Source organism: Oreochromis niloticus, linkage group LG11 (assembly GCF_001858045.2).
Source record: "Oreochromis niloticus isolate F11D_XX linkage group LG11, O_niloticus_UMD_NMBU, whole genome shotgun sequence".
NCBI classification, from domain to species: Eukaryota; Metazoa; Chordata; class Actinopteri; order Cichliformes; family Cichlidae; genus Oreochromis; species Oreochromis niloticus.
This window is the reverse complement of record NC_031976.2, coordinates 856,204-879,820: the sequence shown is the minus strand read 5'-3', so window position 1 is coordinate 879,820 and position 23,617 is coordinate 856,204. Positions and strand designations below refer to the sequence as shown.

Below are 23,617 nucleotides of genomic sequence, written 5' to 3'. Positions count from 1 at the left end.
ACTTGTTGATCCGGGCAACGTCCGAGCCGGCATGCCTTCATATTTATCTGTCTCGCTCATGTCTGCGGTAGGCTCGCTTAGCATAGGGGGTCTAGCCTTAGGACAGGAATCGAACTCGCGATCCTCTGCTCCAAAGGCGTGTAGTCTACCACTACGCTATCCAGCTGGTATTTTCCAGTTTTTTATTGAAAATTATGCAGTTTAATGTCACACTGAACTATGAAACGAAATCATAGTACAAATAAGCAACTGGAGTGGTCTCCATGTTTTCAAGCTCATCTTTCTTGTGCTTTTTTCCTGAGGTAGTTTTGGCTTGTGTAAGTGGTCACCAGGTGTTACTCTAAGGAGGGAAACCCTCCAAAAAAATGGACAGAGCATTGGAGCAGCCAAGGGAATAGAACAATATAAAACTGAGTTACTAAAATATAATTTATTGTACAGAAAAATGTTTAAAAGCAATTAAAACAGCCCTGGCCAGGGAGAACACACAGTAAAAACCATGAAACATAAACACTAAAAGTCCGGTGGTGTCAGCCACAGCATTAAAATCCAGTAAAATCAGAGCGGGGCAAGGAAAACCCAGCGGCGTCCCCAGCCATCTCGTCTGTCTCTTCGCTCCGGAGTACTGGAAGAGAGAGGGAGCAGCGACAGTCACTGTTCTTTCCAGTGAACCGGGTTATCCGGGACAGGAAGAGACTGAACAGGCTGATCCGAAGGGCCAGCTCTGTTCTAGGATGCCCTCTGGACCCAGTGGAGGTGGTGAGTGACAGGAGAATGGTGGCTAAGCTGTCATCCCTGTTGGACAACATCTCCCACCCCATGCATGAGACTGTGACAGCACTGAGCAGCTCCTTCAGTGGCTGCGGCACCCACGGTGCGGGACGGAGAGATTTCGCAGGTCTTTCCTCCCCACTGCTGTCAGACTCCACAACAAAGACTTTAACTGATCAAACACACACATGTGCAATAATCTTCCTGGCATCGTTGTATTTTTTACTCAGTTGTATATAGCATTTGTATTCTATTTTTATCTTATTGTATATTTTATTCTATTTTATTCCGCTGTATATAGTATTTTATTTTATTCTATTCTGTACAGTTGTGTACAGTATTTATTCTTATTTTATTCTAATTTTTGCTTCATAACTTTTGCACTGTCCACTTCCTGCTGTGACAAAACAAATTTCCCACATGTGGGACTAATAAAGGTTATCTTATCTTATCTTATCTTATCTTATCTTATCTTATCTTATCGCAGCACGATATGTCTCGGGACTTACCCCGGATGGGCAGAGCTCTCAACTCCGCCCGCCGCTTTTCAATTCAATTCAATTCAATTCAATTCAATTCAATTCAATTCAGTTTTATTTATATAGGCTTTCAAATGAATTAAAAGTCTGTCTTGGTCTTGGTCTCCAGCACTGCTTTCATGCAGACAGAAGGGGTTGTACCTGTAGGAATTAATAGCACCAGCTTTCAAGGCTTGATCAACCTTCATTGCTGCAGATCAGCTTTAAACTGTTAACCTATGTTGTGTTCCCTGAAAAAGGCGTTTTTTGTAAATTCTGAAATGTATTTATTCTTTTGTATTCTTAATTATTTTTGAGTTTTGGGTAACCTTACCTTTTTTTTTTTAACCTCTGGCAGTTCACCACTTACCATTTGAAGCTGTTCATTGGACTTGAGCGACTTGAATTGCAATAGGTAACTGGAAAAAATTGGGGTGTTCTAAAACTTTTGACTGGTATATGTATATATACATGTATATATATATATATATATATATATATATATATACATATATATATACATATATATATATATACATATATATATGTATAAAGATGATGCAGTGGGGAACAAACAAGGCTGGATTACTTCATGAAGAAGCAATCCCCAGGGAGAGGGGTCACATCCTTGAGCTAGGTTCTCCGCCTACATAAATAATACATCCAGAATTAAAAATGTATGATCAAAGTTATGAAATTTATCCTGTCACTCACTGATCCTTACTTTTTATTATATGGTTGGGTGAAGATACAGTGAGCCTCTACTTTACTTCAGATTATTAGATTGTTGTGAAGCTCTTGCAAGATTTTTAGATCACTCGTGTACACACTGATAGCACTTAAATGCTTCATGTAGATAATAAAGATTAGATTAGAAAATTAGAATTTTGCTTTCCCAACAACATTAAAATAAAATAAAATAAAATAAAATAAGATAACATAAATCAAGGTAAAATAGAGAACCAAAAATACTAAGCTTGAGTTAAATTATAGACATTATAAATTAGAAAAAAAACTCTAAGGTGGAAGTAAATAAGATATTTCCTTTAGCTTGTTATAATCAATGAAGTGTTAATTTCATTGACTGTAATTGTTTTAACAATACTCCACTGGTGTCTATTCTGGTTTCATGTAGCCCTCACTTCCACAGTGAAAGTTTGTATTTCTCATATAAAATCAGCATCATGTAGAGGAAGTGTTGAAATGCATCAAAGGAAAAGAGGAGGCAGAAAAGGGAAGAGTGAAAGTAAAAATGTGAAATTATATATTGGCTAAAAAAATGTCTTACTACATAAAAACAAATAATGGATAGCTATGCAACATTTTTCTTAGAAGTGATGTGTTAAAATTGAAACAGCTCAGGGACAACACATGATGTGTCAATTTTAACACAATGAATGTGTCTGCCGCTTTAACACATGTTCTGTGTCAAATAGGTCAACACAAAGATGTGTTAAAATGTGTTTTGTTAGTAAAAGATGTAAATTTCATTTTTTTAAGAAATGAGAAAAAGATGTGTGTGTATATAGTATACATTTATTGATCCATTTTTAAATTAAAATCTATTAAAGTCAATTTTAATCAAGGCTATATTACTAAATTTATATGTCAAAACAATTTCTATTCGACAGACTCAAATAAAATTAATATCTGGCTAACTTTCTACCTCTACAGATTATTAAAATGTCAAAAAACCCTTTGAAATAGTGCAATTATCATATATATTCTGAAATAATCATGTCCAGACAATACATGAATGCAGTTTTTTTTAAAAAAAGGTAACAGGCAATATTCAACAAATGTGCAGCTGCATGCAAACAGAAAAACATTTCGTCGATACAGTTTTGTACCTTGGGTTCAAATACAGCTTAATGGTATCAAAACTTGTCATTATATATAATATATATATAGAAGTGATAAAGTGATACATATTTTGAACCTGATGTTTAAAAGCCAATGTTTTTGACACATTTTTGAAGTTACAAACTGAATGTGCTAGTCTTTTAAATGGATTGTGCTTGGCTTCAAATCGCATGCACCAAAGTTTAGACAGAGGTCCAAACAAAACCATCATCCTTGGAAGATGCCAAATGAGGTTTCTCACCTCTGTGAACACAGACTCTCTACATTTTGGACAGGTGAACATTTTATTTGCATGTTTTAATCTGTGCAATCAGCTCCAGTACTTTGGTTTTCCTTTGGGTGGACAGCGGCAGGCCATAGACAAACTCAAAGAAGGTGAAGACGGAGCCAAGCGGTGCTGGATTGGACAAGTTACATACCCAGTACAGTTTGAAAAGCGTATCCACAGCACACGTCAGGCCATCTTTCAGAGGAATGGTTACTTTGTCATTCTTAGCAACAATGACGTACTGCCTGGTTGCACTCTTTAGATCACCGATGCATATCACCTGGGGTCGGTGTGTTGTGGATGATGCTTCAGGATCACTGCAAAGTGATGCAATACTTGTTCCAGGCTTGGGGACAGGGAAGATAAAGATAGATTTTTAGAGAAGTCATCAGCGAGGTGAAGACAAATGCTTTCCTCGGGTAAGAGTGTGTGAACTTTACTGAATACATACCAGTGCAAAATCAACCAAGTGCGTTATTGCTGATTTCAGGTTGCAACGACTGGCACCACCTGGTGGGAGCAGGTGTGTTAACACCACAAGGGCAGTGTAACAAGCCTCATCTAAAGAACACAGAACACAATTGAGTGAAGAAGTACATAAGCCATTACCAGGGAACCAAGCAACTTACCAGACTTGGCATGTCCAAAAACTGTGGGTACTCGCTGAATATTTCAGTTGCAGTGGGGGACTCCTTGCTAATCCAGGCTCTGCAACGGGTGTATGTTTCCTCCATGCCTGACATGATAGCTGAGGGCCGCAATCTTTTGATCAGGGTGACCCACTCATCTGTGCTGCTGGTATTCCCGTCCTCTCGCCTGAGCTTCTTGTCTTCACCGCAGTCATCTGTCACTTTTCGCTTCCTATAACGTCTCTGCCCCTATTCGAGATTCTGTCTAAGGTTGCGCAGTTTAGCCTCTAGGAATCCACAGTGAGAGACTGGATCATAATAATGCTCCTGAGGAAGGAAGGACATGTCAGTGAACAACACTTCCCAGCTCTCCTAAGAGGTATATGGGTCACAGCTGAGCAATTTTAACTGAGAAAAAAAATGCTCCTAATAAATACTGAGATAAAAGTTAAAAGATACACAATTATCAAGTAGGTGGGGATGAGTGTAATTATTATAGCACGCAGTGGAATTTACATTATTAAAATGCAAAATTTATTTACAAATCCTCAAGGTTATTATCGTTAACGAAAACTAACGAAATAACGAAAACTAGAAGTGAAAAAACATTTTCGTTAACGGAAATAAAAATAAAAACAAAAAAAGGAAAACTAACTAAAACTGTAATGAGTGTTCACAAAACTAACTAAAATTAACTGAATTTATAGCAAAAATGTGTTTAGTTTTCGTTGATGTGTGCGTGTCATACAATAGTCAAGGGTGAAAATGAAGTTTAGTTTCCAGGTTTTTTTCTTGCTGTGTCTCATTATGCCAGCAGGTGGCAGTACGTTAGTCGAGTCGTCTGTGTCGCTGCTCCGTCCACGCGCAGAATCATGTCAGGAAAAGTCTGGAGAAAGCACCAGCTTCCAATTTGGGATTACTTTGAATATGACTGTGTTTTGGATAAAGCAAGTGTCTTGTAGTGGAAAGAGACAAATTATGAGGGACATTTCTAAAGGGAAAAAAATCCCACAAACCTTAAAGTGCACTTGAAAAGCTCACACAAGAAGGCTAACCTAGCTTACCTGGAGAAGGTAAGGGAGCACACTCAACCCTCATCCCCAGAAACAGAAGCTAACCCCAGGCAAGGCAGCGTGATGCATCCCGAGACAACAGGACTGGGATATCTACATAACTGTGTGAGTCAATTGCCTTAACACCCGGTGCTGCAAGAGTTAATAGTCTCATTGGGGCCAAGATATACATTTTATAGTTGCCTGGTATCAACGGTTGTTCATCTGCCTTTATTTATTTATTTAAAGAACCCATAGGTGGGAATGTGAGTTGTCTGTCTCTGCGTGTTAGCCCTGCGACAGACAGGCGACCTGTCCAGGGTGCAGGGTATGGTAGCTGGAATAGCAACATACCCAAGGATAAGCAGAAGAGCATGACTGATATGATGAAACTGGGATTTTGTTACACTTAATTATTGCAAACACAACTAAAACTATAACTGAAACTAATCAAAACTAAACTGAAACTAAGGATTTTCAAAAAAATAAAAACTAAACTAAACTAGCAAACAATTGGTAAAAACTAATTAAAACTGATATAAAATTGAAAATCTGAAGTCAAAACGAAATAAAAATAAAAACTAATGAAAATTGCAAAACTATTAAAACCCTGCAAATCCTTCCCCCTGTCCTGCCACTCAGACACTCAGGGATGAAAAAGTGGTGGAAAACAAAAGGTACTCTTTCTTACTTCTGTGCACTTCAAAAATTTTAAAGGAAAACATTAATTGCAAAATTTTAACAAAGTGCAGTAAGGTGCTATACTTACTAACCACACCTCTTCACCAAATCCCCTATGCAAGTCTTGACAAGAAGCTTCCTCAGTGGCACTGACAGGGTACCTGTAGTCTCATACTGTGACTGTGGGGCTTTCCTCTTAAGTAGTGACTTTAGGGGTTGAGTTTGTTCTTCGGTGGCAGTGGTAGACTACGTAAAGGCAACACCAGACACATTACCTCTCTGCAGTAATATTCAAAGTCATGACAGCAAATTTCCACAGAGCACAGAAACATGAGTTTTTTCAGAAAGATGCACCAGAAGAAGGTGGTTTCTTAATCACTGTGATTATGGTTCAATGACTAAAAGAAATTCTGAATAATAATTAAATTGATTTCATCCTTTTAGTTGCTACTTGCCAAATAAATCTGATCCTGACTAATTGTTAATAACTGTTGAAACACATTTTATGACTTAGGAAACGCAGTGCACCTGATTTTGTCTAATCTCCCCCCCATCTGTGGTCCTCAGGCTGACAGGAAGATATGGAATCTATCAAAGTCCTTTGCGTCTACCTCACTGTCAACGTCAATAAATTCCATGAAATCAGTGTTATACTTTGGCAACCTATCAAGCACACAGCCCACGTGCTGAGCTTGGCTTTGACCAACGATATCTTTGGCACCGCTGACATGAAGAATTTTTTTACAAATTTCTTTCTCATCTTTTCACTAGCAGGGACCACATCCTCAGTAACGATGGGCGATGAGGGATGAGGAAGTGTGAACTGGTGCTGCGGTTTGGGGAAGGCCTCGAAGGGGACTGGCGACGGCTCCCGGGCCGGGCAGATCCCCATGTACTAGCGAGAAATGAATGAAGGAAAGGAAGAGAGGAGAAGAGGAGAAGAGGAGAAGAGAGGGAAAATGGGGGGGAAGGGTGGGGCATGAAAATGAGAACAGCAGGTACTGGTGAAGGGGGGCTTTTATAGCCTGAGACCGGAGGGGGCGTGAAGGAGAAGTGGTCCCGCTCCTGAAATTCAGATGATATCTCCACTAAAAGTGGTTACAAGGACTTTGACAGATTCTAAGTTGTCATTTGTGCTGAAAAAAAAAGAAACACATGGCTAAATAAGTAAGATAATTTGCATGGTCATGACACACAATCCTACTGCAAAGTTGTTGTTTTTTTAAATAACACTGACTATTACTTGCTCAGACATTTTGCATAAAAAAGAAACAATATCAGAGCATGTTTCCAGCAATAAGCCTTAAAAAGAGAACGCACACATACTTTAGTTAATCACAGTAGATGTGAAAACTGCTTTTACTGCTTAAAAAATCATTATTTCTGTGATATGAGGTATATATAATATGAGATATAGTTCATGATAACCAGTGATAAGTAATTCTAAGAGATACTTATCACAACACTGCTAACTGTAGTCTATTAAGTGTGACAACAGACGACAGATTAACTCTAACGAAGTATGGCACTGAAGCCAAGAACTAATACTAAAATTAAGGGAAGAATATGTTAGCAATGACTGTTACCTTAAGGTTAGCTAGGTGTAGTTAAGCAGTAATTAACAGCGCTTTAACTCAAAACTCCTAAATAACTCCTATATTTTATAAAAATTCAAAGTTTCACATTCTTCCAGAAAGCTGACATATTTTCAGTGCATTAAGATAAACTGATAAATGATACTTACTGTAAGGTCTGACAACATACCAGGCGATGTACCCTCCATCTTTGCCTCTTTTGTTTCAGTGGCGCAAAAAGATAGCGGCCCCTTCCCACCGCTGGTATGTCATGTTGCTGGGCAGAATTTAATTCAATTTTCAGCATGTGCATTCTTTCTTACTTCATTTTCTGCTTTCACTTCAATTTTATTGCCTTAGTTCACACGTGAACAGTCAAAATTAAGCCTGTGTTCTGTGTGTATACTTAAGGTTATATTATAGCCAGGGCCAGTAATTGGTATGCCATACATATTGAGATAAAAGATGAATCTTCTTTCATAATTTTAGTACACCATACACACCTTGGTCCACATTACATCATAACATTTTTTATTTGTTCAAAGTAATACGGGTAGGATTGTGGAAAACAAACAATAACTAAACATTTTATTTATTCAGTTAATATAGTTGTAATACATTGTTAACGTACAGTTTAATTGCCTAAACACAGGGCTAACACCCAATTACCAAGCTGCTAGTTTTAGGTCCTGTTGTTAGATTCTGAAAGTAACACACAAAATGTGTTAAACTGTGCAACACATCAAGTGTGTTAAGCTTTTTACACATCTTTTCAAAGTTTACACATTTTCTTACACGTGTTATGTTAAAATTCACACAAAATGTAACACATTAGTGTAACAACACATTTTTTGTGTCATGTTTTAACACATCCTTTCTAAGAGTGATACTGAAAGCTCAAAATGCCACTGAAAGAGCTGAAAACATTTATACATTATTTCAACATATTTTAGGAATCATTTTAAATGCAAAAAGGAAAAAAAAAGTATACCCTAAATCCTCAAACCGACACTACAAACATGGACAAACAAATAAATGTTTGTGAAATGTAAACTATTAGACTGCAGATTTTTCAGATGAATATATGAAGCAACTTCATGTAGTAATTTTCTAAAGCATTCAAGGGCTCAATGGTAACTTTATTGTCCCCAGTGGGAAATTGATTTGCAGTATGTCTCAAAAACAAACAAACAAACACACACACACACACACACACACACACACACACACACACACACACACACACACACACAGTGCCCGGATTTTATCATCAACAAAGTGCAATGTGCAGTAGTGATGGCAACAACACTCATGGTTTAGTGTTATTAAGCATGATAATAGCAGCAGGTATACAAGGCACGCTATGTCTCGTTATATATTTTATATACTTTATAGCAACGACCTGAGGGAAGCAGCTGAAAATCATTAAAGAGAGGACAGTGTGAACATAACATGACAGAGGTCGCCTTCCTCTGCACCTGTCTGGACCTGAGACCTCCCTGAAATCTGACCAGCAACTTTAACCAGGTCATATTGGTCAAACACAATAAGCACAGTTTACTAAGCTGTTTGTCTTTTTGACAATTTGACTGTTATACTACAAAGCAGGTTCAATATAGTATATAACATGCTGCACCTGCTTTGGAGTCTTTGGGTGAATTATTTTGTAACTGTTTTTTGTAACTATGGAGGGTAAATAATAAATAGTACTGTCCTCCAGAGAGCCAAGTCTCTGCAAGGAGAAATATTTCTATATTAAAGCTAATTATTAAAGTATTATATTAAAGTGACTGGAGAAAATCGATAAATAATTGTACAGTTGCAAAATAAATCTACCACAATCATTCAATATACATTTATCATATATTGGAGTTGTAAGGTGAAAATGATTTAACTTTAAAGTGAATGAACCTGTGGGTGTGAGTTACTGAACACTTATGAAAACTGGAATGTCCAATACTCCATATTTTAACAGACAACATAAAAGTCATTTCCCTTTCCAAGCCTGCTAAATACAGCTATTAAACAGCACTGAACATTGCCATGGCAACATGCTTCATATTGTGAGTTAGGGGACGAGAGGATGAGTCAACATAAGTCATAAGTCAGGATTATGAAAAAGCTAAATGATGTCTACTGTAAAATGTACATGTTCATGTTTTTTACATGATCCTAAATGCCTAAAATATACCACAACTGGCATCTTTCAGTGTATAAGAGTAGTGGCTCTGAAGTACTGCTACTACTGAACTTGTCCTACAGTTCTCTGTCCAAAAACTGGAACGGGGTGGAGAATACACCCTGAGGATCCTAAACTGGCTGCAAACCACTCCAGTGCGAGCTGGAGGCTACCACCAGAAGAAACCAACAGAGTACATCATCCACAAAAAGCAGAGATACAATCTTGAGACAGTCAGTCTGGAAACCTTCCTGCCAGCACTTGGCTTCACCTAGAAATTCATCTGAAGAGGTGTGACAGAGAGCAGCCCTGGCAATGTGGGCCAAACTCTCATCGTAGTTGTACAGGGACTGAATGGCTCGAAACTATGAGCCAGATACCCCATTCTCCTGAACTCCCACATTGGAGTATACAAGTAAACAAAAAACATGCAGTCTGCTGGAACAGACTCCACAGTCAAATATGCACAATCAAATATCCTCCTGACCAGGGTGAGAACCACATTGATTCTCCTGGATCCAACGTTCAACTAACACACAGACTCTCCTTCTGTACCCTAGCATAGAACTTCCTGGGGAGGCTGAGTAGTCTGATCACCCTGTAATCGGAGTACACCCACTTAAAGATGCTAACCACACCAACCCAATCTGGCTATCCAGTTCTTTGCCCCAGAGCTCCATGCGATGTTGCAGCCATAAAAATCATAAAATCCAGCCTTAAGGAACTCAGGGTGAACACCCCATGCACCCCAGGGTACCTGCCACCAAGAAATTGTTTAACTGTGAGTGTTAAAGTCTTTCAGTGGCTCAATGGAACTATCAGTTGGGGCACTCTCTGCACCCACTGACACTATGAAAGCTGAGTATTCTGAACTGTCACTTACTGGCTACTGCTGCTACACTTACCAGCATCATTGCTAGTGCGATGACAATGAGTAGCTATTACTCAACCTGAAGGCAGTGTGAAGCAAGCCTTTGATCTACTGGGAAAAACCTGAAGGCAGCGAGCCGGTGGGAGAACACCCAGTCTGACCAAGGCCCACAGTAAGCAGGGCTTGGACTGCCAGGGCCCACTTTCTTGACCGTCACCAGACACACATTGCACCTAACCCTTATGGTGCTTAGTAGGCCCACAAGAGGTTGGGCTCATGTAAATGGTGAATGGTTCTCATATAGTGATTTTCTACTCTACCTGACCATTCAAAGTGCTTTATACATACCTCATTCACCCATTTACACCCATACATACAAAAACTTTTTTCTATGCTTAAGTCATTTCTATCTAACATTCACACTCAGATAGATGCATTGGAGAGCAGCTTGGGATTAGTGTCTTGCCCAAGGCAAGATTGGCCCAGCCAGGGATCGAACCACACACCGCCTCTGTCTGGCAGTCGTTAGGAGGAATATGGTTTGGTGGTTGCCAGGAAAACAAGACTTGTCTGACTGCAATATGGCAAATGTGAAGTTTGGTGAGGGGTGATTATCACAAATTGTTTCCAGAAGAACGGTAAAGAAAATTGCTAAAAAACACACCTCTAAACCTTATGAGAAGCCCAGATCTCTCTTGAAAGAGACGGTGGTTCAGGGGTAGCTTCTTCCCCAAAGGTATCACCATACTCAACTCTATCTTTACATATTTATCTATTTATATTATTGTATAGTTTTTTATAATGTGCTAAGCACATGTGCACCTTTATAGAGCTGTTTTAAATCTCATTATACTGTGTATAATAACAATAAAGGCTTTCAATTCAATTCAATTCAGAAGAGCTGAAGCTGTTAAAGCTACAGAGGGTGGGCCAACATCATGGATGTCACTCAGGTTAATATGCGTGTAAAGGCAGACAAGCGAATGCTTTTGGCAATAAGTGTTACTTGTTTACCCATATTTTTAGTGTTTCACCTTAAACATAGTACATGTTTGAGATTCCTAGAAGCAAATAAGCATTGTGTTCTATTTCAAAGTTTCTAGTTTTATTTTTCATTCTTTTCTACAAATGTTCACGTTTGTTACTGCTTGGGACTCTGTGTCACAGTCTGGCTGAGGCAGACTGTATGTGTTTGCAAGAGAGGACTCAAACGCAGACCAAAAACTGAACGTGACGTGGATTTAACAAAAAATAAGCCGTTTATTGAGGCTAGGAAACAAGGTACAAACAAAGGGCATAGGTGAAACTAAACAATAACCTAAACTGGGTGAACTAAAACTAAACATGAAAAAACCTTAAACATGGTGAACTGACATGGATACCTGAAGTTGTGACGTGGATGAACAGACGACCTGACAAGGAATGACTGAAGACACACGGACTAAATACACACAGGAGGATAATGAAGGAAAACGGAAACACATGGGGGAACAGCTGACACACATGAACATAACGATGTTACAAGAGGAGAGTAAAACTAAAAACATTGAACATAGGAACACAGGACCCCTTCAAAATAAAACAGGAAACAATGAGACGCAGACATGACAAAATGAACTTGACAACATAAGACTCACAGACATGAAACACATGAAGGGCAAGGGAGACTTCACAGGGGTTGAAAACACAAGGGGGAACTAATAAGCAAATGAACATAGGAGACCTAATGAGCTTAAACATACTATAAACATCAAAATGAACTAAAACTCAAAACACTGGGTCATAAGACCCAGGATCGTGACACTGTGTAGCACAGGAAAATTTCAACTGTAAGACTTTTCAACGTATACTTTGTCTCCTTTTATCCAGTTTCTATTTACTGCTGCACTGTGCCATGTTAGATTACATATTATATTCCATTTGTTGTCTTTGTGAGTATACTGGGGAAGGATTACAAATGAGGTGCGTTGATGGCTTTGAGCTTGTTTTCATTCAGCTCACAGCTGACGGCAGACTGAGCTTGTTGGTGCAGTAACAAATGAGAAAGAAATTATTTATACATGGATTTCCCATTTTTAGCTGCAGGTTAATAAAACTAACAATGTGATGCTCCTGCCATTTGTTGAGTTTGTAGTGCAAGGCCTGCCAACCAGCGGGGCACAGATCATCACTCTTTGTGTGGGCTATTGTGCACGAACCGAGAACAAATTCAAATGTTAGAAGGATTTTAAAGAGCTGTGTTCTCATAAGCCACAATAAAATTACTTACATGTGAACTGAAAAATGTTGTATTAATGACATTTTTGCTGGAAAAATTTGAGTTATTACATGTGGATGTTATTTAAACACAAAACACAACCTAAACCTTCTTGCAGATCAGTCAAATTGATCATTTGCAAAATGCGCTGCAACAAGCTTGATCCACAGATACCCTACCGTGTAACCCAGGTAACCTCTTGAAGGCTATATTGGAAGATGGCGGGCGTGATCACAGCCGGATTGGCGTCCCCGCGGTGGTGCTGTGATGTTTGGTGTTAAAACTCCAAAACAATTTCAGTTATAGATCTTGTTTGGGCAAATAAATAAACTAAGATTGACATTTATAAGAGACAAAATGGCAAAGATGAAGAAAGTCGAAGAAGATCTGGAGGAGATTAAACATTCACTTAACTCGCTGATGTCGGAAATTGAAAAAGTAAATAAGCAACAAGGAATATTAATGTCGATGATGGACCAAATCAAAGAACTAAAAAATCTGATTAAGGAGAAAGATAAGACAATCCAGTTTTTGGAAAAGAAGGTGGATGATTTAGAACAGCAGGCTCGACTTGAGGAAGTGATTATTACAAGTCTGGAAACTAAACACAGGAGTTATGCGAGAGTCGCCGAGTCTGGGACCGGTGCAAAAAGAGGAGAAGACGAGCCCCCGATGGAGGAGCTACAGACGTTGGAACGGCAGGTTGTGGAATTCTTTTCGAATAAAAAACTTCCCCTGCATAGTAATAATATATCTGCATGCTATATCCTTCCTAGAAGGCACACTAAGGCTCCTCCAGCAATTGTAGTGAGATTTGTAAACCGTAAACACAAAGTTGATTTGCTGAGGCGGTCCAGCCTTTTGAGAGGAAGCGGAGTACATTTAAATGAACAACAAATGCAGATATTGCTAGACAAGCTCGCATTTTACGGAAGGAGAAAAAGATTCAAGCAACCTGTAAAAGTTACGTTGAAACCAAGCACACCATTGTTTTTCTTGTGACATTACCAATAAGTTTGATGTGTCACATGGCCCTCTTCCTATTGAAAAAACAAAAGTTGTATCCAAGATGGCCGACTTCTAAATGGCCACCATGGTCACCACCCATCTTGAGGAGTTTGCCCCCTCACATATACTAATGTGCCACAAACAGGACTTTAATATCACCAACCATTCCCATGTTATTACGGTGTATCCATATAAATGGCCCACCCTGTACATTGGTTTACCATGACTACTTAATTCTTCCTCAGCCACTCAGCAGCACTTGTGTGATTTGCCCACCTAGCTCCCAATAAGAAGAAGACAGCTTCAACTGTCTGTGTGTTGAAAAATAGCAATGCGTCCATACCGCATTTTCTTGTTAATAACGTTAGAAATAGTAATTATTCAAATTAGTAGTTACTGAAAAATTAACAGCGTTATTAAGGCTTAAAAGCCCTTATTCCCATCACTGATAATGACTTAAACTTCACCTTAATGTATTTATTTTAATTTCAACTCAGGTTGGATTTTTTTTTTGTGCGCAGTGCAGATTTTCTGTGGCCAGAGACCGTGTCAGCGCGACTGCACACGTGCGCATGCTGCGCATGTGTGCAGCTTAGAGGGAACAGTGCATATGAACAACAGAGAAGCCATCTAGAAATACTGTATTTCTAGATGGCCTCTTACCTGCATAAATATGCAAACATCAATAACCACACATAAGCAAGTGAAAAGGTTGTTAGACAGGAAAGTTTTGTAGGGTCTACCTTAGAATATAAAGCGCCTTGAGGTGACTGTTGTTGTGATTTGGCGCCGTATAAATAAAACTGAAATTGAAATTGAAAATAGGATTTCTGCTGCTACAGCTAGGTGAGTGGCTCCAGGAGATCACAGGAACAATATCTGAGAACTCTGCCCTCTTCTGGACAGTCCTAGGAACAGCAAAGATACTGTGCAGGACCCTCAAGCTCCCAGGCCTTTGGTAGAGGACCCGAGCTTGAAGGATAAAGACCGCTGTGGAGGAGGTGTGGTCCCTGGCGCAGCTGCAGGGGAGGAGTGGTGCAGTGAGCTCAAGGGGGCGGTACTGGGAGCCAGGTGAGCCATAGGTGGAGGCGATTGTGTGATGACAGTGTCTCACTCACTATGTGTTAACAGACCTCTCTGCATCGAATCATACCTGTTATTAACCTCTGTCTCTCTTCCACAGCATGTCTTTATCCTGTTTTCCTTCTTTCACCCCAACCAATCACAGCAGATGGCCCCGCCCCTCCCTGAGCCTGGTTCTGCTGGAGGTTTCTTCCTGTTAAAAGGGAGTTTTTCCTTCCCACTGTTGCCAAAGTGCTTGCTCATAGGGGGTCATATGATTGTTGGGTTTTTCTCAGTATGTATTATTGTACGATCTACTGTACAATATAAAGCACCTTGAGGCGACTTTTGTTGTGATTTCGCGCTGTATAAATAAAACTGAATTGAATTGAATTGTTTCTGTTTGTCTACATAGTGATGGCAGAGTCGAGCGGGAGAGAGAGCTGGACCGGAACGGACTGTTACCTGTGCAGAACTGTCAAATAAATACATTTCTTGTGAGCAGAAACATTGTGTGTATCGCATACTTCACAACCGCCAACAGAGGTGAGAGGGGATTTTTTTTTTTTAAGGAGGCTCTGTCATCACAAGAGTTCAGACTGTGGGATGGATAACATTAGTTTTGAATCACAATGGTATAACCTATGACAACAGCATCTCAGAGGATACTGCTCCATCGACGAGCCGTTACTTCACAAAGAGGTACTTCCTTTTATGACAAAGTATGGTTGTTGAATATAGTACAGGCATTCCTCTGCATCTTTAACAAATCCGCCAAATGGGGTTATTCAAAATAAGACCCAGGTTCAATACCACATGATAATTTTTTTTACACTGAATTTACACTGTGCAGTGGCATTTTTGTCGAGCTCCTGCCCTGTTTTATTCATCAAGTACCATTCAATAAACTCACAGACAAGGTAAAAGTTATGAACACATTTTGTTTTATTTTCTTTAAACTTGTGCATCAACTTCAAAGGGTAAACTGTGTGCACTGCATCTTGTTTTTATAACAGGTTCAAAATTATTTAGTTGTCTTTATAATTCTTCTAAATACATCTTTTCCTTTTTAAAACCATTTACACACAATTGCTCAGCACTGGATTCTAGCAATCTATAATTAATCAGGGGTGTAGAATGAAAGAATCATCAACAATCTTCCTTTTTAGCTGTGTGTGTACATTTTAATTTGCTCTTACCAACTACCATTCTTCTTCTGTGTGAAGTAAAAATATCTTTCTTTAAATATGATTCCTTTACATGATAAAAATAGTTTCTTTTTTTCTGGTTCTCCAAAATAATACAGTGTCACTGATGCTTTACCATAATGCTCTGTGTCTCTGTCGGAGAGCATAATAATAATTAGTGCGAATCTGTTCCGTTGAGGATGGGTGCGTGATGGGCTCTTAGGGGTCTAGATGTGTGGATGTTTTTGTGTTGGTTCTTTTCTAGTGTACAAAGCCTCCTGAACTACCAGCCGGGAGCTCCACCCCTTGGCCGTGAATGACACTCCTCTTAGTGTGGTTTGTGTTGGTAAAAATCATTACAAAATTTTGATTCTTGTCGTACAAAAACACTTTTTTCATAGAAATTGCATTTGCACAAGTAACTGTGGAGATTTGCTGTGAAAGGAAGAAAGCCACAAAGGTACAAAATTAACATGGAGGCCATGCCACTGACCAGTAAAATGAAATAAGAATAAAGTACATAAAACAAAAAACAAACCATCAAAAATGCAAAAAGTGTGTGTACCCATACAATGTTGAAATGAAGTGTGTTCAGTGCAGCAGTGAAAAACCAGTCCAAAGAGATATAAATAAGGAGCGTTATAAAATAATAATTAATAAATAAAAACAATAAATATCTTGAATAAATAAAAGTTATGTGTGGTGTGACTGCTGTGGATTTAGACTTGATGAGCCGTGCCCACACCTTTCCAGGGTTTCTTTTTATTGATGTTAGAGGAGTTTTCAGACAGCGAGTGGATGCCTCCAATGAAAACACGGCAGCTGCCACTGCCACTGTGTACACCACTGTGTGTGCTGTGTGACCATGGAAATTACAACCAAGCAAAAGAAAAAAAAATACAAGACAATATTTTACAGATACTGGGTCATCTAAATGGAACACCTCTACACCAGTAGAGAATAGACATCAAACTGAAAGTACATGGTTTGTCATTCTTATTAGCCAAACTTACTAGAATATTATTATTATTATTATGTTATATGGCTAATCATCTTTACCCACAATTCAAGAAAAAACAACACTGTTTCAAACAGCAGCCTATGGTTTAAAGGCTGGTCGAATCAAAGGGAGCATGGGATGTTGGAAACCAGTTACTCCACCTTCATAGAGTAGTTTCTGGAAAGGGACATAGAAAGCTCACTATATTATATAACCTCTACTTCTGCAATTTCTCCATAAAGTTTCTAAAAGTCACCTCCACCAGCAGATTAGAAAACAAAAGTGCTAGTACTCTGAAAAATAAATACATGAGATCGCTTATTGCCTGATAGATGATATACAATAAAACCATTTTTTGTGTCAATCAGTATCGTGACTAAGGAATGCCTCTGTGTACACTGTAATCTCGTCATGCTCTTGTCGGTTTGGGTTTTAATTTAGCCTGTCAAATCTTAGTCTACAAACTTAGTTCCTTGTTCACCCAGTTAACATCTCTATACTGGCTCACAATCTGTTATTGGTGTTGTTTAACCAGCCTATTTTGAGCTCGGTGGTGAAAGTCGGAATAAGTAGCAGCTAAAGATGACAGGACCAGTTTTTTAAAGGATTCTTCTGTCTCCCTTCAGGTTAATTTCCAGACTCTTCTCAACATCTGGGTTTTGGAAGTCTGGACAAGCTGATAGTTTTCCATCTTTCTGCCTTGCCAAGTTGGTAAGTGTAATGAGGTAACGCGCTGAAATTTCACCCAGAATCAAGTTATTTCCACAGGAAATATTGTAGAATCGCTTATCCCTAGCTAATTATAAAGAAACAAGAACAATATGTCGTCAATATATTGCAAAGCACTTCTGCTCTATCTTCAGATACAATTGCCAAATTTACCCCCCCAGCAACACCCCTACCATTTACCCGCAACCTTTTTCCCAATGTCTCTGCACTCCATCTCACTACCAGAAAAATGGTAAGAGAGTGACTGAGATTCCCATTTTAGGCCATGGTCTCTTTGCCTGGCAGTCTTCGGTCGTTGAAGGTGTGCATGTTGATAACCTCTTCTGTTTTCACCATTATGGGTCGCTGGGGCTTGTGTTTGAGTCGGCGCTGGCACTTGAGGGAGACTCGCAGTTCTTCCACCATGGCACTGCAGAAAGACCTCTGCAAAAGAAGGAAAGAGAAAAAAGAAAGCAAAATGGGTTTCAGAGCACTTGCCTTATCCAAATGTAACGGTTAAAAGAACAAGGCTGTTTTCCCTGTGGGCAGCTTCTTTTGTAGCCTCCTCCAATCACCAGTCACCATTTCATCCCAAAGTTGTCATAGGGGAAAATGGTAAAATATATAGTGCAGAAGGCCTAGAACATAGGGTATGCATGATGGGAGCAAGGAAAAAATTAGAATGGAAAGAGGTGCAGGTACAATGGCAGACTTTTAGGTAATGGAATTACTCAATACTCTGTCAGAGTACATCTGTTTAAAGATCTGAAGCTGTTGCAGCATATTGAAGGCTTTTTATGCATGGTGATCAGTGTTGGGCAAGTTACTTTGAAAAAGTAATTAATTATAGTTACTAGTTACTTCTTCAAAAAAGTAACTGAGTTAGTAACTGAGTTACAATATTCTAAAAGTAATTAATTACTTGAAAAGTAACTATTGCGTTACTTTTAAAAAAACCCTCGTGTAACCCTCTGGGGTCCAGGGTATAATTGGCCATTTTTAACTACTCGTGATGTTCCCTCCACATTTTACCTTTAAAACTATTTATTTGCCTTGTTTGGTATCATTGTTTTCAGCACAACCTCACGTGTCTGAATTTACAGTTATGTTTTCATGTTGACATACTGTATTAACACAATTGATCTAAAATCAGACAAAAACCATAAAATCAGAGTAGAAAAAGTTATATTTTTACTGTAACAACCACAAACATGTTTAATGAATCATATTTCATAACTTTAAATGCAAATATAAATTGTCAATTTTAAAATCCTATGCAAAAGTTTTGCAAACAACAAAGTTATTTGCAGCCATTTACCTTTTACCCTTTTTTTTTAAATAACCATTTCAAACTATTTACAGAACAATCAGCTGTTCTTCAATAAGATGCCACAAATTATTTGTGCCACTCCAAAAAAATCATTTCTGTCCACTATAAAGGAGAACATCACAGCCTGATACCTGCAGGTCTGACAGCAGCAGGTGTATCACTGCTGTTTCTACCTGGAGACAGCAGTCACCTCATTGTTCTAACACACAACACAAAACTATCCACAACACTACACACTAACTACACAAGACAACACATTAACTACACACTCCAAACACGCTAAACGTCACAAATCTCTCACATCTCAAAACTCGCTCTCTCTCTGTTTTTCTGCTCTCTCTCTCTCTCGCCGTCACTCCTAAAACGTCCCCTGTTTTTTTTTTTGGTTTTTTGCTCATAAGCAGAGAGTGCTCGCTGCACTGTGCTTACACAGTAAACATGACGAAACTATTGAGGAAAAAACGCCGCGTATATCTTGTTTATCATGACTCTGGTTTTACGTGGCCTATCGACACAATTTAAAAACTGGCACCTTGTTGCTTTGTCTTTAAGTGGTCATGTGATTGGCTTACCACGACTACTTTATTCTTCCTCAGTCAAACAGCAGCACTCATACGATTGTTTTGCCCCCTTAGCTCCAGGTGTTGTGCTAGACAGTGATCGTGATTACCGTCCGCGGGAGCGCGCAGCTGCTTAAAGCTGTAGCGCCCAGATTACTTACAGCTACTTCTGTGCAACTGATATAAGATGCGGTGAGCTGAACACAGCTTCAACCGTCTGTTTGTTGAAAAATAGTAACGCGACCGCATTTTCTTGTTAGTAACTGTAACGGTGTTGTAACGATAGGAATAGTAATTAGTTAGATTACTCATTACTGAAAAAAGTAATGCCGTTAGTAACACCGTTACTTGTAACGGTGTTATTCCCATCACTGATGGTGATAGATGCAGAAAAAAAATCAGCTTCTAATCTAAAAATCAACCAAATACAATAATAATGATAATGTATACTTTATTGATCCCTGTGGGGAAATTCCTCTCTGCATTTAACCCATTTACTCTATGAAGCTGTGGGCAGTCATTGGGCGCCCAGGGAGCAGTGTGTAGGGACGGTACCTTGCTCAGGGGTACCTCAGGGTGGCCGTTCAGTGGATTTGGCCCCCCAACCTTCCGATCAGGGGGCCACCACTCTACCTACCACTCTACCTACTGGGCTATCCCTGCCCTAGGGACAGGGGGCTTGTATTATATAGTATATAATATAGTATTAGTAGTAATAGTATTATATAATAGCTGTGAATTATATGCAGTGTTGGGAAGGTTACTTTTAAAATGTATTCCACTACAGATTACTGATTACATGCCCCAAAATGTATTTTGTAACGTATTCTGTTACGTTACTCAATGAGAGTAATGTATTCTGAATACTTTGGATTACTTAATATATTATCATGCTTTTTACAGCTACTTGAATGAACTATTGCTGTGTGATTTATTACTATTACTGAAGGTTACTCGCCATACCAACACCAACTAGATGTTTAAATCTTAATATAAATGAGTAACAGTAGGTGGACATTAGGTAAGGCTGCACTTTTTGCAGCGATCTCGTATAGAAAACTATTCCGCGCGTATATAAAACAGGTCCGCGGCTCCGAACCGTAGTAAAGGGACCTCTGGCTAATACGTCGTGTTCGTGTCGGGCCCGTAGCCGAAAAATAGCTTTACTTTGTTGTCTGGGTCAATTTTGCTAGCGAGAGACAGAGAGAGGCGTTGAAAGGCTCCAACGGAACTTATTGTTTTGGAGGAAAACACGAACACAGTGTACAGTCGAGTCTTAATAGCTTACTTACAACTGGGCTACACTGCCCATCATGTCTCTGCCACATAACTGTCATTATGCGGCCGCAAGTAGAGGTGATATGGGCCGCGAGATTGACACACAGATCCTCTTAATGCGTGTTTTGACCGACGTGTAATCCCTTTATTTCAACAAAGTAACTGTATTCTGAATACCACCTTTTAAAACGGTAACTGTAACAGAATACAGTTACTCATATTTTGTGTTTTAAATACGTAACGCCGGTACATGTATTCCATTACTCCCCAACACTGATTACATGCGGTATCTGCAAATATATCCTACGTTGAGGGTGGTTTCTTCAGTGGTTATTGGCTGCAAGAGGAAATGGAAATTTATACTAGAAACAAAAAATACATAATATATATACTTTCATAATCCTACCAAATTAAAATTATAAATGAAAAAAATGGCAAAATGAGTTATTATAAAAATTTCTTGATATTTTTTTCATCCATCCATTCGCTTCCACTTATCCTTTTTCAGGGTCATGGGTGGGGGCTGGAGCCTTGATATTTTTTTCAATTTTTAATGATGATTGAGTAATTATATTTAGTATTGGACTTAGTATTGGCTAATAATAGGCCAATTTTGAAACTTACTTTTATCTGAAAAAATCTTGAAACAGTAGTTGTAAAAGGTAACTGACCATCTTCAGTCAGGTTTCAGAGCTCAGCACAGCACAGAAACAGCTTTAGTGAAGGTTACAAATGATCTTCTTATGGCCTCTGACAGTGGACTCATCTCTGTGCTTGTCCTGCTAGACCTCAGTGCAGCGTTCGATACTGTTGACCATAATATCCTATTAGAGCGATTAGAACATGCTGTAGGTATTACAGGTACTGCACTGCAGTGGTTTGTATCATATCTATCTAATAGACTCCAATTTGTACATGTAAATGGAGAGTCCTCTTCAGACACTAAGGTCACTTATGGTGTTCCACAGGGTTCAGTGCTAGGACCAATTCTGTTTACATTATACATGCTTCCCCTAGGCAGCATCATTAGAAGACATAGCATAAATCTTCACTGCTATGCAGATGACACCCAGCTCTATCTATCCATGCAGCCAGGTAACACACACCAATTAGTTAAACTGCAGGAATGTCTTAAAGACATAAAGACCTGGATGGCCGCTAACTTTCTGCTTCTTAATTCAGATCAAACTGAGGTTATTGTACTCGGCCCTGAAAGTCTTAGAAATATGGTATCTAAGCAGATTCTTACTCTGGATGGCATTACCTTGGCCTCCAGTAATGCTGTGAGGAACCTTGGAGTCATTTTTGACCAGGACATGTCCTTCAATGCACATATTAAACAAATATGTAAGACTGCTTTCTTCCATTTGTGCAACATCTCTAAAATTAGAAATATCCTGTCTCAGAGTGACGCTGAAAAACTAGTTCATGCATTTATTACTTCCAGGCTGGACTACTGTAATTCTTTATTATCAGGATGTCCTAAAAACTCCCTGAAAAGCCTTCAGTTAATACAAAATGAGAGAGTACTGACAGGGATTATATATATATTTCTCCTCACTGGTGCAGATTTAAAATCCTCCTCAAGGTCTTAAATAATCAGGCCCCATCTTATCTTAATGACCTTGTAGTACCATATCACCCTATTAGAGCACTTCGCTCTCGCTCTGCAGGCCTACTTGTTGTTCCTAGAGTATTTAAAAGTAGAATGGGAGGTAGAGCCTTCAGTTTTCAGGCCCCTCTTCTGTGGAACCAGCTTCCAGTTTGGATTCAGGAGACAGACACTATCTCTACTTTTAAGATTAGGCTTCAAACTTTCCTTTTTGCTAAAGCATATAGTTAAGGCTGGACCAGGTGACCCTGAATCTGCCCATAATTACATAGTTCCTTGCTCATAGGGGGTTATCTGATTGTTGGGGTTGCTCTGTATAACTGGAAGGTCTTTAGCTTACAATATTAAGCACCTTGAGAAAAGTGCTGTTGCGAATTGGTTTTAAATAAATAAAATGGAATTAAATTTAATTACATAGCAAAAATCACTGACCTTGAACTTGAGGTCACGTTCACTGGATCAAATGTACTTTTCTGTATTTGTAATTCCATGAATTCTGAACATCTAGGTACATATTAATTTGTATTTTTCACTTCACAAGACATGTTACCACTGATTTTTATTACAGTTTTCCTGTAATTTGATATAAAGTGCCTAAAGATACAATATTAAATTAATTCCTTGCTAAGCTCTGTTGTGTTGACATAGCACAGCTTCATGGCTTGAACTTGGCGACTTTTTATGGATGAATAATTCATGGGTTAACTTTTAAGGTGCTTGATAAATGAAGAATTTCTGAAATGAAATTGGTCTTGAAATTGGTCAGGTTTCAAGGACTGGACTGAAAGTGAGTGAAAAAGTAGCCAAGTCCAAAGAAAACCTTTGAAAGACCTTCAGAAAGCCTGCAGAATCATTATTTAAGACCACTTTAAAAAATAACAAGACAGTTTACAATATTACAAAAGATGAAAAAAGGGACAAAATCTGCAAAATTTCAAGCAACACATTTGTGTGTCTGAAAAACTATGGCTACAAAGTCTTTATCAAAAGTTACAATAATTCACTTTTCAGTCTCAAGACAATGCTACATTTAAGGTTAGGTTAGACTGTAGGAGCTTTGTTGTCATGATGTAACAATGACAGTAATAACCATGTCGTTAATTGTACTAACTGATTGTGCTCAGTAAATATCTATATTTATTTAATTTGAACACCAGTCACTGTTTTACACCATGATACATATGCACCTAATTTCCTCCTTTGCTGCCA

The 23,617-nt window shown here is 38.8% G+C and overlaps 1 protein-coding gene across 3 annotated transcripts in view; it reads right to left on the bottom strand.

Annotated features, from left to right (window-relative positions):
* Positions 1 to 15,660: 15,660 nt before the first annotated feature.
* Positions 15,661 to 23,617, bottom strand: part of grik2 (glutamate receptor, ionotropic, kainate 2) — a 318,702-nt gene continuing 310,745 nt past the window's right edge. For all 3 annotated transcript variants that reach the window (XM_005459403.4, XM_005459404.4, XM_019354544.2), the window contains one exon: positions 15,661 to 18,072. In XM_005459403.4, the coding sequence (XP_005459460.1) occupies positions 17,819 to 18,072 (254 nt within the window). In that variant the 3' untranslated portion in view covers positions 15,661 to 17,818. The remainder of the gene's footprint in view (positions 18,073 to 23,617) is intronic.